Source organism: Petaurus breviceps, unplaced genomic scaffold (genome assembly GCF_028583685.1).
Source record: "Petaurus breviceps papuanus isolate PSGF00001 unplaced genomic scaffold, PetGlider_PUasm1.0 446, whole genome shotgun sequence".
In the NCBI taxonomy this organism is placed as follows: domain Eukaryota; kingdom Metazoa; phylum Chordata; class Mammalia; order Diprotodontia; family Petauridae; genus Petaurus; species Petaurus breviceps.
The window spans coordinates 3,134,570-3,151,984 of NW_027186338.1; the positions used below are offsets into that span (position 1 = coordinate 3,134,570).

At 42.7% G+C, this 17,415-nt stretch overlaps 1 protein-coding gene across 2 annotated transcripts in view; it reads left to right on the forward strand.

Moving 5' to 3' along the window:
• The window catches only part of IMMT (inner membrane mitochondrial protein), a 46,129-nt gene that overhangs the window by 15,148 nt on the left and 13,566 nt on the right, over positions 1-17,415 (forward strand). Inside the window, exons 4-9 of one of the 2 annotated variants that reach the window (XM_069101068.1) lie at positions 3,765-3,867; positions 5,374-5,475; positions 5,875-5,985; positions 8,831-8,967; positions 9,995-10,095; positions 16,443-16,581. In XM_069101068.1, the coding sequence (XP_068957169.1) occupies positions 3,765-3,867; positions 5,374-5,475; positions 5,875-5,985; positions 8,831-8,967; positions 9,995-10,095; positions 16,443-16,581 (693 nt within the window). Of the gene's footprint in view, positions 1-3,764; positions 3,868-5,346; positions 5,476-5,874; positions 5,986-8,830; positions 8,968-9,994; positions 10,096-16,442; positions 16,582-17,415 lie in introns of both variants that reach the window. The other variant, XM_069101067.1, reaches the window with a different exon arrangement.

The window sequence follows — 17,415 nt, forward strand, 5'->3', positions numbered from 1 at the left end:
TTAAAAAATTACTCTGAAAATTTATTTGGAGCCTAACGCACACAAAATAAAGTGAGCCTGGTCATGTACGTTGTAGAACAGATTAAAAGAGTTGTACATGAAATTTCAGGTCTCTACTATGTAGTTTACTTTCTTAATCCATAGATCCTTCTGAAACCTTATTGTCAATAATGTCAGCCCCCTTTGTCACCAGATTAAAAAGCAAACACTTTAAAAAATGTATTTATCAGCATTCTGTATTTCTTTGTACAATCTTCCTGTAAAATGTTTAAGGAATACGGCGTATTCCCGGAATGCTGCACAGCTGTAGGCTCTTCTCTCATGCTGGGATGGGCATCCCCATCTACTTCTTGGGTTGTTGGAAGCTGGCCTTACTGGGCGATGCCTGCTCTGCAGAGAAGCAGCCCAGCAGAGCCCATTCAGATTTGGAGACTGGAAGGTCTGGCCTCAAATCTTGTCTTGGGTGTTTACTACCTATGTGACCCTGGGAAAGTCATGTGATTTTCATGAGCCTCATTTTCCTCATCTGTACAAATGAAATACTAATACTAATAACAGCACCTATTTTAAATTCATGTTTCATGAGATATTCATGTTCAGTCACCATTCCATCATTCAGAAAATGAGCCACATATGAATTATAACCATAGGATTATTGTGAGGATCCAGTGAAATAGTTTGCTTGAAGCATTTGGAAATCTTAAAGAACTATATAAATCTGAGCTCATATTATGACCCGTTGTGACCTCTAGTGGGTTCATAGGCCACTAGCAGCAGCTTAAAATAGCCGAGCTTATGACAGTTGGAGACCTAGTTGCTCAGCTGTCCTGAGGGCTGGGCTGGCCTTGGCTAGCCCACTCCCACTGCTGCCTTTCTATTTTTAGGTACATGGCCCCAGGGAATGGCTGGTGGAAAGGATGAGCCTAGATCAGGTTGAAAGTGGGTCCATCCTCTGCTCTGTGTGCTGTTTCTCCTGGATCTTGGTTGTTGCTCTCACCTCCTTTGTGTACACCTGCCAGGCCTCATGTGCCGTGCTTACTTGGGCGACCCAGCATCACTTCAGACTCCGCTAGCTGTTGTTTCCATTGTGTGACTAGCCTCACCATTTCCCCAGTTTTTCACAAGTCACCAAGTCCTATCCTCTCCTTGACGGTGCGTCTTGCATCTCCTCCCTTTCAGTTCCCGTTGATACCTCCTCGTGCTGGCTCTTAATGCCCTCATGCCCCAGCTACTGTCAGCTCTGTGTATAGCTTCCACGCTATTTTTCATAGAGCACTGATTCTTTCCTCAGTGGAATGTTATAAAAACAAAGTAGTATCATAAATGCAAAAGCACATGCTATGGGGATCTTTTTAGTGAATCGTGGAGAGAAGAGGAGCCTGGAGGATCAGGCCTTGGGGAGGCAGCAACGTTCTTAATCCCAACTCTGGCCTCTAAGTGATGGAAACGGCATTATCCTCGGAATTACAAGACCCAAGTGTCAAACTCAGATCTGCTCCATGTCCACCCAGGGACAACTGGACAAAGCCTCAGCTGCTCTGGGCCAATGTCTTTAGCAGCTGTGATCCACATCCATGAGTAGCTCTGTGACCTCGGGCAAGTAGCCCTCTGGCCTCCTGTTTCCTCTTCTACTTTAAGTCAGAAGTGGGGTGGAGTGGAGAAAGGAAGGGGGAGGTTAGCCTTGGTAGATGCTCACATCCATGCTAGCTCTGAGACACTGATCCTTTTCACTGCTAGTTCCCTTCTCCACTAAATGAGATTCTTAGGTCAGGAATCATAGAAACTATTGGTCATTTGAGCTGGAAAGGACTTTGGGGAGATCTGCTGTGCTCTTCCTTTACATATCAGCCTCTTGTCCTGTGACCTTGCTCCCACACCACCACTTTTTATGTATCATTCCTCCTTATTAATGGGTACCTGGTCACTATTGAGTAATTGAAATGAGAGAACTAACACTGATGTTTGATAATGGGAATAACAGCTACTCACATTTAAATGGTCCCTAACACTTACCTTACAACATCCCCACAAGATGCATATTTTTCATGAGAAAAATGAGCCTCAGAAAGGTTGTCACTTGACCATAGCTGGTACTTGAACCTCACTCTTTTGACTCTAAGTATAGTCATCTTTTCATTACATCATGATTCAATATCCATTTGAGGCAATTGAATATAGCAGACATTTATTAAGCACCTACTATATAGAAGTCCAGATCACTTGTAGGCACTACAAATGGATGCAAATCCCTGTCCTCCAAGAGCTAAAATTGTTCAGTTCGGACACCAGCAGATGGGGAGAGGGAAAGAGAAATGTGTGTAAGGCCTGATAAGCATCTTCTCCAGTGTGCCTGCTGCGGAAGGTGCTAGTGAATAGCTCTGACATTAGAAACTGCATATAGAGCAGCAAACGGAAGAGGGGAGAGAGAAAGACCTTGGATAATTCATACGTGGCTCATTTCCTGAACGATGGAACTGTGACTGAATATCAATTTCTTGTGAAACATGAATTAAAAAAAAACCCTATAGCTAAAATTGAAATAATTTAACGATAATTTTTTTGGTTTATATTTTAAATTAATTTTTCTTCAATAAGCAGCCATTTATTTCCCCTCCCCCCAATCATTTCAACAACAGTAAAAGAAAACCTTTGTAACAAACAAATAATCAAGAAAAGCCCATTTTTACATGGGGCATGTCCAGTAACATAGGGTCCTTTTTTGCATTTTGAATCTGTTAAGCTGCTCTTTGTCAGGAAGAGTAGGTAGCCTACATAAGATTGCTTCTCCTTCTGTCTAAGCTGAGTTCTCATTTTGTAATGTATGTATGTTATTGATAGTAAAGACACTAATGGGTTTTTTTTTCTTGTTACAGCTAGTATTTCTGGCTTTTAAAAAAAAATTTTTCCTAAAAGATTTGATATTTTTATTTTACCTTTTTTAAGCAATCAGGGTTAAGTAACTTACACGGCCAGTTATTTCTGGGTGTGGTGCTAAGTATCTGAGCCTAGATTCGATCCCAGGTCATCCCGACTCTGGGGCCGGTGCTCTTACTCACTGTGCCACCTGGCCGCCCCTAAGCAATTGGGGTTAAATAACTTGCTCCAGGTTACATGGCCAGGTGTTTCTGGGTGGGTGCTAAGTGTCTGAGCCCGGATTTGATCCTGGGTCATCCCGACTCTGGGGCCGGTGCTCTTACTTACTGCACCACCTGGCCGCCCCTATTTTACCTTTTTTAAAATAAATTTTGTTGATGATCTTTTGTTTTTGTATTACCTCCATTTCCCAAAGCTCTCTCCTACTTCTCCCAAAGAGTCACCTTTTACAACAAAGAATAAAGAAGAGGAAAAAAAAACAGTTCAGCCAAACTAACCAGTCCATGGAAACCTGACTGACGTTATCTGGAGTATTCTGTGCTCATATTTTCCCTTCCCTTTCCCAAAAAGGATCCTGTGCTTGTGGATTTAGGGAGGGACTTGAGAAGTCATGGGGTCCAGCCTCTTCATTTCCCATGGGAAGACCCTAAGGCCCAAAGACACTGGGTCACAGCAGAGCTCATGTTCCTAGTGGAAGCAAGCAGGCCATTAGCCATTCAAAGTTGCGTGATTTTTTTGTTATTTTTCATTCACTTTCCTTCGTGTAGTCATTGTGTGTTTGACTTTTCTTGTTCTTCTCAAAGTTGTTTATTTCAGTAGGAAATTGCTGTGCATGCTACTTCAGGACTCTGTACATTTTCTGAAACTGAACTGTTTTTTCTGTTCCCAAGATTCAGCCTGGTCCGCTAAAAATTTCTAGTATGTCAGAAGTAATGAAAGATTCTAAACTCCAAAAACATAAGGGAGACACTCCAAGCCCTGCAGCTGAAGAAGGTACTTATATTTTATCCTGATATTTTAAAGTTAAGCATAGAAATCAGTACATGGATAGCTTTGATGTTTTTGTACCCAAAAGCAAATTGCCCCTTCCGTGAGTCGGAGAGGTAGCTGGGCCCCACAAGTTTCTTCTCCTGACAGTGGCCGGGGAGACCCTTTCATGATCCTTTGGATTTCATGTCTGGCCCCAGGCTCTCAAGTGAAGTCTGGATGGCCCGGAAGGAGGAGAGCAAGTGCTGCTGGGCCTGCCTGGCTCACAAGAGCTTGGCACCGCTCTCCTCTGCTTGCTTTCCTTCCCCAGGAAGCTGCTCTTCTTTTTCCTTTTCTTTTTCTTTTTTTTCTTGAACCCATTTGATTTTCTGCCCAGCTGCCTGCCCTCAGCTCTCAGCTCCTCCTGCTGCCAGTGCTCACCTGGCCCCTCTTTCTTCAGTTTGTGGAGAAGATCGACTCAGTTAAGCTGTCGGTGTCTAAGAAGCCTGAGATCCTTGGATTCCTAGACTCTAGCCATATGATCAGAATGGCGAGGAGTGCAGGAGCTGTCCTTTGGCAGGGTGACCCTCAGGCTCCTTCTCCTCAAAGCTTACAGTGGGTCAGGTCCCTTTAGGGTGTATTTTACACTGAAAGGTGGTTTTAGGTCCTAAAACTTCCTTTTCTCATGTTGCCTGTTTTTGTAAACCTAGCTTCTTCCATCCTGACAACTGCCTTCACTGGTGCACCTCCAATTCCTCTCCTGGTACCTGCTTCTTTTGTGGATGTACGTTCCCACCTCCGAAACAGATCTCCGAATGCTTCTTCCCCCATTTTCAGTCCTTGATGGGGTCCGTGTCTTCTAAGCAGTCTTGGGGGTAGAAGGTTCTCCTTAACTCTTCTGTCTTCTTTGTGTTGCTATTTGTCCTATAACTCCTAGACTTATGTCCTTTCCTCTTCAAACCTTATTCCTCTTTTTGATCATCTTCCCTACCTTCCTTTATTTGCAGCCAGACAGGATGGAATTGGAGAGAATCTGGTGTGTCACAAACTTGCCATTGGCCTCCCAGCCTTGGGCTCCAATGTGCTCCTGTGTTCCTTTCTTCTCCCACCATTTCACCCACTTGTTCTCATCTCTCCAGGCAGTTTTTCCATTTCCCCACCTTCCTCATTCCACATTCTTTTTTTCCATCTTGCCCTTGGGGACTCTGAGTGACTGGCGCTGTTCATTCAGTCTTCCTCCAGGCCCTGCTGGCTAAGCACTGACAGTGCAGGTGCTGTGCCCACTTGACATGTTTGTCCAGCATTCTTTTCACTGGGAAGGAATCCACCGTGAGGGGCATTTGTCTGTTCTTGGAGTGCAGATGTTCTGCTCAAACATTCTCTGTAGTTGAAGATGTTTGCCAAGTGTATTGATCTTGAATAGTTGCAGATATCTGTGTATTATCGAGGGACAAGCAAGGTCGATATGAATTTGCCTTGGCTAACATCTGTTTGCAACACCTACAGAAGCAACTCCAATTACTTTTGCACCAGGTGATCACCCAACTACCCCAACTCCTGATGAGCAGCGTGAAAATTTTGTCCAAGTACCTCCGCTTGAACTGCTAGAAGGAAAACAAAAGCCTTATATTTCAGGTAGTACAATTGCTTTTTTATTTTGTCTCTTGGAAACTCTAGTGTGCTTATGGAGTACTAGACACATTGGGTTGGTGCTAACCTCAGCCCTCTTTGAATTGTGTCGCTTTTAAGCATTTGGGCCTCTTCAAGAAGGCCTTTGGAGAAGACTTGTGTCTTGATCCTGAGCACATCTTCTTGAGATCGCGGGGGTTAGCAGCCAGGGCCCTTCCATGTCTGCCTCTGGAGCAGGCTTGGGCAGATGTCAGAGAGCTCTTCCCTCCCCCCAGAGTCCTAGAGTCTCCCATTGCTATAGCTAGCCAGACCTGTGCCCTGGCAGGTAAGAAACCATGGTGTTTTAAGCCCCATCACATGTGTCAGTTCTGCATTGAAATGTGGTTCCTTCTGTTCTGTTGCAAGAGGAGAGACATGGGCATGAAACTTCGTCTTCTAGAACAGAGCAAGTTTCAGAAGAGGTTGCAGCTCACTGGGCCCAGCAGGAAGCAGAGGAGCGGGACAGAGCTATCCAGTGTATGTGAAGAAGCCTCGCTCTAAGTATGGGGGGTCCTCTCTGGTGGCTGCCTGGCCCAGGGCTGACGTCTTTCACTGACTCTTTGCTTCCTTCTTGCCCCGAGTGGCAAGAGGCTGCTTGTTGTTGACGGTGAGGCAGTCTGTGGCCAGCCAGGTGCTCTAACGCATCTTCATCTCATTTTCCTTGTTCTTACCATCTCTCCTCATCCCCAGGAAAGTGCCTGCCAGGCAGAGAGCTGAATTCAAATTCAGGGAGGGTTTGTGACACACTGGTGGCGTATGTGACGCCTGCCTCAGTTTCCTCAGTCGTAGAATGAAGGGATTGGGCCTTGTAAGCCACTATCACTGTGGCTAGCTAGCAGGTATAGAATGCTGTAAGGTGCCTGGCACAAATGTTTATCTCGTTTGATTCTCACAACAGCCCTGAGAGGTCTTGTTAGCCCATTTTACAGATGAAGAAACTGAGGCAGGCAGTGGCGAAGTGGCTTGCCCAATGTTGCAGCTTTTATAAGTGTCTGAGGCTGGATTTGAATTCTCATCTGACTACTTCCACCTCTGCATCTGTGATTCTGTGTGCCTGGGACAGCATTTAGTGCTGGGGATCAGAAATGTTGTTGTTGCTAATGGGGATGATAGCTCACATTTACCAAGCACTCTTACCTTCACTTTTAAATTTGAGACTCATAACCACCTTGTGAAAGAAACAGTGCAAGGATCTGAGGCCTGGAGAGTAAAGGACTTACCCATAATCACTCCCTGTGGATGGGAATGAGGAGCAGTAGCCCCCCTACCCTGCAGGCCTTCATGCCTTTGGCCCTGGGCTGCCACAGGAGGGACTTTTCCAAGTGACTGAGGCCCCTTTAAGTGAGAAAACTTGGAAAGAATTTTAACGCATATCTCTCCAGGTACATTCCACACTTCCCTGCCTATTAAAACAGAACGTGTGAAACCGTGATCAGCTTTTCTTATTGCCTCTTAAGTTGCTCCTGGGATCTTCAAGGGAGGCTCTGGGGCTTCTTGGAGTGACTGTGTCTGCTTTTTAGAGTTTGCCAGGCTTCCCGGTTGAAGGGTATTTGCCTCTGACACTGCCCTCTCCCATTCGGAGACTGGGTGAGTCACTAGGAGGCCTAGAGCTTAGGGCCCAGAACTTCCCCTTGGCAGCCCCTTCTCTCTTTGGTTCTTTCATTTAGAGTCAAAGCCTCAGGGAGGGCCTGTTGTCCCGAGCCTGCCTCCTGCCCAGTCTGCCCGTCTGGCCGCTGGAGGTGTCACTGGGGCTTTTGGAAGCTTTTGGAGCTTCAGCTCTTTCTTTTTTAGGAAGCTGTCACCAAGCTCTGCTCACGCTTATGTTGCTTCAGATTGCCTTTTCGTGGCCCATCACACAAGTTTCTGCTTTTAGGGCTTGATCCAGTCACTTCGGCCCTCATTTAGTATCATTAGTATCATTTAGTGAGCACTTTACTCTGTGCCACTGACTGTCCTGGGTGGCGGGGGCTGTCACTTCTTTCCTGGGGGGGGAGTGTTAAGGGTCTGTGTACAAAGTAATTCAGGGAGTGTGACTAAAGGTGGGCTGGGAGAGGGGCCTTGAGAAAGCTCACCCCTGCAGTGACCTGGGTGCAGACTGCCTCTGGTAGGCTGAGAGCAGGGCTGGGGCCTGGCACACAGAGCCTTGGTGCGAGTTCTGATGCTTGCCAGCTGTGGGACAATGGCCGGGTCACTTGACCTTTCTCACCCTCCGTTTCCTTGCCTGTAAAATTTGGGTGCCTCATTGGGATGTTGTGAAACTCACATGAGAGAGTGTGTATCTAAAGTCTGATAGGCCTTCAGGTGCTGTATAAGTGTCAGCTAATACTGTTTTCCTTAGGCATGTTCTGGCTCCTGTACATTTTCCATATTAAATTTAAATCACCGATCTTTTTCTTTAAAAGGATCGCTGCTTGTTTAAATTTCTGCTTTCCTGGTGTTTATATTTCAGTTAAGCATGACTTCCTTTAAGTTCTTCATCAGCCCCCATTTTGGGGAATTCTTCCATTCTTTCCATGTTCCCTTAATGATTACTTTTGGCAAGGTTTTTCCTCTTTAGAGGCCTTGAAATCCTCTCTCAAGACTTGTAAGTCACAGGGTTTTTCAGGACCCCTGATAATGATGGCACATGAATGATGAAATATAAATGTTCCTAATCTTTTGTGTTATCTGTCTTTTCCCATTCACTTTCTAGGCCTGTCTCCGGTGGTCTTTTCATATGGGCTAACTTAGGTCATGAGTCAGTATGTGGGCAGAATGTACTATCTTGTTGTATATCATTTCATGCAGAAAATATTTGGCAATAGTATTGGTCATTTTTAGCTGGTGCCATCTTAGGGCATCGGGGGACATTTTTATTCTTTGGCATTATCTCTAAAACTATCCTAAACCAATAGGATCTTTTCCTACCTTAGCTGTCTCTGCTTTGAAACTTTGTAGGAAGAACTCCTCCTCTCTTCTACCTTCAGTTTGATGGTTATTCCTCCTTTTATGCATTTTTTTATTCTGATATCTCTTTCCTCTTAGGTTGAATAATTGTCATTTTTATTAACTGTCTTCATTTGGTGGTGGATATATAGTGAGATTTTTGTTTTGTTTTTGCCTTTAGGCTTGGTATTTGTGTTGACACCAGTTCTAGTTAGCTGTGATGTGGATTATTTCTGGTCTTCTAAGTCACAGCTTCATAAGGACCAGAAATATTGTCATAGGGAAGCCCTTTAGGCAAGTTAGTGTGGGAGGGAAGAAAAGTCACTATGTCATTGAAAAGAAATCCATTCCTTGTGATGGGAGGATCCTGACAATTTTAACTCTGGGTTTCTTCAAGCTCTGGCCAAAAACTTGGAAGATTCTTTAAGCCACACAGCTCAGATCACCCTGCAGGCAATAGCTGCCCAGAATGCCGCCGTCCAGGCCATCGACACTCACTCAAGCATGTTGAAGAAAGCTATGGACAGTTCAGAGGTAAGCCAGAGCTGTGGTTCAAATTTAACAGACTGGACAACAAGTTTGTCTTCTTTCTGAACACGAGGACAGCTGAGCGCTTGTCTTTACCTTGGGTGAAATCATCTCATTTCCTTTTTGAAGTTAAATTTAATGTCATTGCAGTGTTGATGATAGCCCGCGCAAGTACGATTACAACATACCTTGCCATGGAATAGATACTTAGTGAACCTTTGTGGATATGGATTGATGATCTCTTTAAGAGGGTTGGCTGTAGAAATTCTTCCTTGTTACATTGCAATGACTTATGCGTAACATTTTGTAATTTACTGCTTAGAAATTAGAAATTACAGTTACACACGCATTGAATGGCGCTCTTGTCTCTTCACAGGGCCGCCCCTTTGTTAGGCCAAGGTGTTTTAGTTTCCCCTGATTGAAGTATGTCTCCAGGTGGCTCTTGGACCCTGATGGGTATTGTTTTCCTTTAAGGATAAAGAGGGCCATTTTTTTTAAAGGCAATCATTTTTTAAAAAGAATGTTGGAGCAAGAAAAAGGACTCTATACACATCTTAGCTGCTGTCCTCATCCCTAGATCATGGTATAGTTAGGGAGTTACAACAAGGAAGCCTGGAAGGACGCACAGTGCTGCAAAGCACGGAACATGTAGCTTCTGCTCTGGCATTAGGGTGCCCCTGGGGTTCTGTGCCTGTGCCATGGAATGCTGGCAGACTAGTTAGAGAAGCATCCTGTTTGGGCTTGGCCAAGGACTGTGGCTGGGATCTAAGGAGAACCTTTTATCACGAGGTTGACTCCCAAGGGTGTTTTTTTTTTTGGTCTACATCTTATTTATGACTCAGCCTGTGCTGATTACAGCATACTTACCTATGTCAAATACCTACCGTGCTTATAGGAGGGTGCTTAGATGGTTGGAATCAGTAAATGGCTGCATACTCAGTCAAGACCATTTAGCATTTTTGTGTCTTTGCCCATTTGGGCACTTGTTACTTCTTGCTCAAATCTGCCTAATGACAAAGATTTTGCTTTCTAGATCGCGAATGGAAAATCAATGCAGTGGCGGTCAGTGGAAGATGCCTTGAAGGATCGCAGAAAGGCTGTTGACGAAGCTGCCGATGCCCTTCTGAAAGCCAAGTAATTAATTATTCGTTCATTATGGAGGAAATAAGTCTAAGAAATCAGCCTGAAACTCCTAATGGAGGAATTTAGATGAGGGAATTGAAGTTTTCCTTGGATTGCTCCTCAGTTCTATTATAAAGCTGAAATTTACTATGGCTGTTCTCTGACCATGTGGGCAGGTGTGGGAGCTTTTTGAGCCTACTAGACAATCAGAGTTGTATGTAATAGATTTATTTTTATTCAGTATATTTTATGTGGACTTTATTGAAAATTAACTGGGATCCTAGAAATTGGCATCTATTTGTTTACTGAGAAGCGCAGTGTACCAGCTGCTTCTTGTCCTAAGACACTCAGCTGTGTTTCTGGGCACCGTGACCCGCTTGCAGGGATATTGTGCAGTGGCTGGGAAGACAAAGTAGAGCCTTGAAGGTGTCTCCCACTTCGATGGCTTGGGAATGCACATTATAAAATGTAAGAAATGATGGACTGTTCATCTGGCTTAATGATGAACCTGGAGAAAACCAGTTTGTCTACCAGTGAAACTTCCACAGACGCCCTCTGATTCTCATCATCTGTGAGGAATCCAAATCTGGCCCGAGATTGTGCTGCCTTCCTTGATTTATACACCATGTTGTTGTTCAGTTGTTTTCAGTCATGTCTGACTCTTCATGACCCCCATTTGGGGTTTTATCGGCAAAGATAATGGAGTAATTTGTTATTTCCTTCTCCAGCTCATTTTACTGATGGGAAAACTGAGGCAAATGGTCACACAGCTAGTAAATGTCTGCAGCAAGATTTTAATTTCAGACTTCTTATGCTCCAAGACCAACACAGGCCCCAAAACTTATTTTCATGGATCTGTGATTTTATCACTGGGTCCTTTTCCCTTGATACAATCTTTGTGAGGCATTTTTGTGTTCCTCTGTAAGTGTTTCATAGGTAATCCAGAGACCACTTTTTTTCTGTTTTAGCCATCTCAGAGATACCAGTGTGTCTTGCATCCTCATTTTCTTGTTGCATCCTCATTGTCTTTGAAGCTGTATCGGTGTATAATGCCAATGTGATACCCATAGCAACCGCTATGAATGTGCATGTGTATTTCCAGGGTAGACTCACAAAATATAATAAGCTCTCTTCCTCAAAGCCAAACCAAAATATTTATCTGGAACATCGTTAGGATACCAGGAGGTAAGATTTAACAAGGTACTCATCACTAATCCAGAGAGAGCCCACATCCCAAGCCTTCTTTTCTGTTGGGCCTCCCCACAAAAAAAGGTTCCCCTAAGCAAGTTCCTCCCTCCACCCACTCACAGCTTGCTTCTCTCTCTCTCTACTCTTACTCTCTGCTCTCTCTCCTTCTTGGGCAAGCTCCTTCCACACGGGGCTCCATGTGACCCAGGCTCCATGTGTTAAGCCTATCAATGGCCAGGGAAGACCTTTCTATTTCATTAACCTTGCAATCAGATGTTCAAGTTGTGTGAAGTAATATGATGAATTATGTTCACCCTCTGTGCATCTTGGCTTTGCCCTTTGGGTTACTAATTTTGGTTCTTTTTACATTGTGGTATTTTATAATGTTTAGCCAAATATCATTAAGAGAAAAGTGGCCCTAAGTTTTTGCAGTTGTGTTCAGCTTAGGGTCATTGAGAAAAACTTTGAAATCTTGGGCACAGTGAACCGTCCATCAGTCATGCCTGTATGAGATACACAGACTGAGGAACCAACTCTGTAGGCAGCTACCATCTGGCTACATCATAGCACTTTTGGAATTGCTAGGGATGCATGAAGGTGTACCAATGGCATTCTGGGATTCAGAGTTAAAATTTTGGAGAGCTGTCAGAGACTAGAAAACACCCTAGACTAGACCCAGAAGCCAGTTAGAATCACAGTAATGTAAGTGTAATGTCATGTATTTCTGTTGAGCAGAAATCCAGTTGTCATTTAAAGACCTCTAATGACAGGGACCCACCATCCCCCCAAGCAATGCTTTTCCACTCTTGGACATCTACTAGTTAGAAATCTTTCCTCAGATACAGCTGAACTTTTTCCTATAATTGACATGACTCCTGGTTCTGCTCTCTTAGGTCAGGCTGAACAACTGTTAACCTCTTCCTCTTGCCCATCATTCCTTGCTTGGAGACAGCTCTCCTGACCCCTCTAAGGGTCTTTTTTAGGCTAAATGGCTCCATTCTCTTCAGTAGAGCCTCACGGCATAAAGTTATGCTATTCACCCTCAGCCTTTCCCTCCCAGCTTATCCATATCCTGTTTCATAGAGGACCCAGAATTGAACACAATCCACAAGGTCAGATCTGACTAGAACAGAACATGGTGGGTCTGTCGCTCATCTCCCTGAGCTTGTATACTCTGTCCCTTTATGCAGCCTAGGATTGAATGAAATATTTTGACTTTGCTGTCATACCACAGATTCATGGAGCTTGTGGTCCACCAACCCGGTAGAGTCTCAGTTCTAATGAACAACTATCTAGCCCCCTTTGTGCTTGTAAATTGTCTTTTAACCCCGTTGGTAACCATTCCACCTGTAGATTTGTTAAGCATGCCATTTAGTTTCTAACATTCAGTTCCATAAGATTTTGAGTTTCACATTTTCTCCCCTTCCCCAAGATGGCATTCAGTCTGATGTAGGCATTCGTAGTAAACATTTTCATATTAGGCATGATGTAAAGAATCAGAACCAATGGGAGGAACCACAAGAAAGAAGAAACAAAACAAAACAAAAGGAGAGCAAATAATATGCTCCCTTCAAGCGTGTCACTTTTGCTTTTATCATCAGTAGAAATGTGCAGCGGTCCAGCTAACAATTAGGGATCCCTGGACAGCCCTGGGGCGGGGGAGGGGGGTGTGGGGCGGAGTTGTGCATTCATTCAGCCTGTTCTAAATACCCCAACGGTACTGTATAGACTAGTATATCTTATCACCTCGTTTATAAGAACTGCTGTGTGACTGACTTGATGCTGATGCTTAGCTCTCTTATTCCACTGATTTACCAGTCTGAGACTTGTGTTAAAAAGAGAAGTCTGACCTGGAGCTGTGTGACATCTTTGTGATCACTGCTTCTTTGATAGATGTTCATTAATCATTCCTTTAAGAATATATTCTAGACTTGGAGCAAGCTCACTGGCCTAGTTTGTAGCCTTCATTCTCCTACCCTTTCTTTGAAAATCAAAACATTGACCCTTCAGCCCTATGGTATTCTTCCACAGTCTCTCAGAGTTCACTGACAATAGCTTGGCATCCACGGCTTGAATTTCCTACTGCCTGCTGACCTGAGAGGCACAGGCTGCCTCTTTTCATGGTGAGGAATGAGTTGGAGCTTTCTTGCTATTCACTTGAATGTCAGCATTCAAAAGGCTGTTCCTAGGAGTCTCTCTTGGAAGGTTGTTGTTGCGCAAAACACTTTTTCAAAGTCATTTCGATATATAAGTTGGGTTGTGTTTTAAAAACCAACCATATAACTTCATACCATGTATGTGTAGCTATGTGGTGCCATTTGCTTTCAGAAATTGCTTTATTTGTAAACATTTAAATACTTTGAGGTTTTGGTTTAGTGCTATCTAATGTTCTTTTCAGTCATACTCTTTTAAAAAAAGTTTTACCCTAAGTACATGTAAAAACAATTTTTAAACATCCATTTTTAAAAATTTTGAGTGCAAAATTCTCTCCCTCCCCCATGGAGAAGACAAACATTTTGATATAGGTTATATGTGTGCAGTCATGTAAAATCTATTTCCATATTAGTCATGATGTGACAGAAAACAGACCAAAAAAAACCCCAAGAAAAATAAAGATAGTAAAAAAAAAAAGTGTACTTTGATGTGCTTTCAGATTTCATCATTTCTTTCTCTGGAGGGTGATAATCTTTTTTTATCATAAATCCTTTGTAATTGTCTTGGATCAATGTCTTGATGAGAGTAGCTAAGTCTTTCACAGTTGATCATTTTACAGCACTGCTATTATTGTGTGTGGTGTTGTGGTTCTGCTCACTCTTTGCTTTAGTTCATGGAAGTCTCTCCAGGTTTTTCTGAATGCACCCTGCTCATTACTTCTTATAGCACAGTAGTATTCCATCACAGTCATATACCACAACTTGTTTAGCCATTCTGTAGTTGATGGCTATCACCTTAATTTCCAATTCTTTCCCACCACAAGAGCTGCTATAAATATTTTTTATACATATAAGTCTTTTTTTTCCCCTTTTCCTTTTTTAAAAAAAATTCTCTGGCCTACAAATCTAAGTAGTGGTATTTCTGGGTCAAAGGGTATACGTGGTTTTATAGTCTTTGACCACAGGTCCAGATTGCTCTCAGGAAGGGTTGAATCAGTATACAACTTCACTAGCAGTTCATTAGTGAAAAACAAACAAGAATAAAAAAACCCCAGTTCATTAGTGTTCCAGTTTTCCCACATCTCCAATATTTGTCATTTTCTCTTTCTGTGCATATTAGCCAGACTGATAGATACGGGGCAGCATTTCATAGATTCGATTTGCAGTTCTTTAATCAGTAGTGATTTAGAGCATTTTTTCATAGAACTATAGATAGCTTTGATTTTTTTTGTTTGAAAATTGCGTGTTTGTAACCTTTGACTATCAATTGGGAAATGACTTGTATTCTTATGAATTTAACTTAGCTCTCTGTATATTTGAGGAGTGAAGTCTTTAGCTGAGAAACTTGCTGTAAATTTTTTTCCATTGTTAGAGGAGTACTTACTACCTATTATATTTCCTTCCACCCTAGTTTTTCTCTGTTCATTTTTCTTTCTCTCCTTTCATCCTGACCCTACTTAAGAGTGTTTTGCTTCTGACCACCACCTCTCCCAATCCACCTTTCCTTCTGTCAGCCCCTTCCCTGCTTCTCCCATCCCCTTCCCCTCCTACTTCCCTGTAAGGTTAAGATAGATTTTCATACCTAACTGAGAGTGTATGTTATTCCCTCTTTGAGCCAATTCTGATGAAAGTAAGGTTCAAGCTACACCCCCACCCCCCCACCCCCTCAGTCTTCCCCTCCACTGTAAAAGTTCTTTTGTAGCTCTTTTATATAAGATAATTTACCCCATTTTATCTCTCCCTTTCCCCCTTCTCCCATTGGATCCCTCTTTCTCACCTCTTCATTTTATTTCATTAAATATCCATTTTTTTTCCCTTAATGGAGTATACTCAGTTTTGTTTGTAGGTGATTTTTATTTATAATTCTAGCTCCTTTGCCCTTTGGAATATCATATTCTAAGCCCTCTGATCCTTCAGTGTAGAAGTTCTAAATCTTATGTTATCTTGATTGTGGCTCTACAGTGTTTGAATTTTTTTTTTCCTGTCTGCTTATAATCTTTTCTCCTTGATCTGGAAGCTCTGGAATTTGACTTCATGGGAGTTTTCATTTTGGGATTTCTTTCAGGAAGTGATTGGTGGATTCTTTATACATAAATTTTTTTTTACCCTCTCCTTCTTAGGATATCAGGACAGTTTTCCTTGATAATTTCTTGAAAGATGATGTCTAGGGTCTTTTTTTTTTTTATCATGGTTTTCTGGTAGTCCAATAATTTTTAACTCCCTAACTTTTCCTCAGTCTGTTTTCCTGGCCAGTTAACTTTTCCCAATGAGATATTTTACATTTTCTTCCATTTTTTTCATTCCTTTGCTTCTGTTTTTTGTTTCTTGACGTGGAGTTATTAGCTTTCACTTTCCCAGTTCTAATTGTTAAGCAATTATTTCCTTCTTTGAGCTTTTGTACCTCCTTTTCCATGTGGCTAGTTCTACTTTTCATTGAGTTTTTTTTCTTCAGTGAATTTTTGTATATCTTTTTCCATTTGACCAGTTCTGCTTTTTAAGTCATTCTTCTCTTTAGTGGATTATATACTTTTTTTTTTTTAACCATTTGGCCTATTCTGTTTTTTAAGGTATTATTTTCTTCAGTCTTTTTTTTTGTGCCTCCTTTGACAAGTTGTTGACTCCTTTTCATGTTTCAGTCAGTGTTATTCAGTGTTTATTCAGCCTACCCTGAATAATGCCTTCCAGGCATTCATAAGGTATTCTTGGTGTGTGCAGGTACTTCATAGAAGAGGCCATCAGGCCTGTTTCATTCTCTAATGTATAGAAGGGGGATGTAGGATGAGGGGTATGAAGTAGATTTTGGTTTTAAAGAAGCGACAGTTATCGTTGCTGTGGCTTCTTTCAGCTGACCATAAATGACCACAGTTGCCTGTACCTTAATAGGCGGATGGCAGGCAACTCCAGTTTCTACCCTGAGTGTCATAGAAATCATCTGTCATGCCATGTGGCAGATTCCTTTGTAGTACACTACAGTGCATCACGACACAAACGTTCCCTGTTTCTTTTTCATGTTTTCAGAGAAGAGTTAGAGAAAACAAAGAGCATCATTGAGAACTCCAAGAAAAGAACTGAGCTCGCGGGGGCCCAGGCTCACATATCTGCTGCAGAGGAGAATCTTCAGAACATGATCGTGGACCTGGATAATGTGGTCAAAAAGGTCAGTTTTCACTGTTCACGGCACTCAGCTGTCTGGGCTTGACCATGCCTTTGGCGACTTCCAGGAGAAGGTTGTGATGCCGAAGTATGTTTGACCTGCTTCCTTCATTCGCCTAGAGTTTTATGCCATAATAACCAGTCAAGGTGAAGCTGCTGATTAAAAAAGAACCTTTGGATGCACATAGATTTAAGTTTCCTCCAGTAAGGAAGGTTATCTGATCTCTGAATTACCATTAGTGAAATTAAAACAAAAAGACAGGAAAACTTGCATGCTCTGTGTATGGAGTTGTATTCTGGGGTCACCGAATAGCTTTACACGATGAGCAGGTCAGCGTTCAGGGTAGACTGTCATTTAACTGAGGAGACCGACATTCCCTAATGAGATAAAGGGGTGCTTTCTGCTGTTAATGACAATGCAGAGAGATCTCTAGTTCATTTCCTTTCCACTCCCCGTTTTTGTTGCCCACGTTGTTTGGTTCCTCTTGGCTTGGAGAACGTGGAAGTGGGTAGAATTTAGTTTAAAACAATCCTTTTAATGTCATGGAGGGAAAAATACCTGGCAAAAAGATAGAAAGGACAGAGTTTAGATTTCAGCCATTCTATTTGAATCACAAGGGCCTAGTTTAGTTCCTGGCACATAGAATGAACTTAATAAATACTTCTTGATGGATTAATTTCGTCTCTGTTTGGTTGATTTGTCTCCCTCACTGAGACCTCCAATCCCTGTACCTCTCCATGCTCTCAGACCTTCACTTCTCTTCCTGACCGTGCAGTTAGCCATAGGAACGTGACACAGTCCTTTCCCACAGAACCTTTTGTCCCTTCTTCTTGTGAC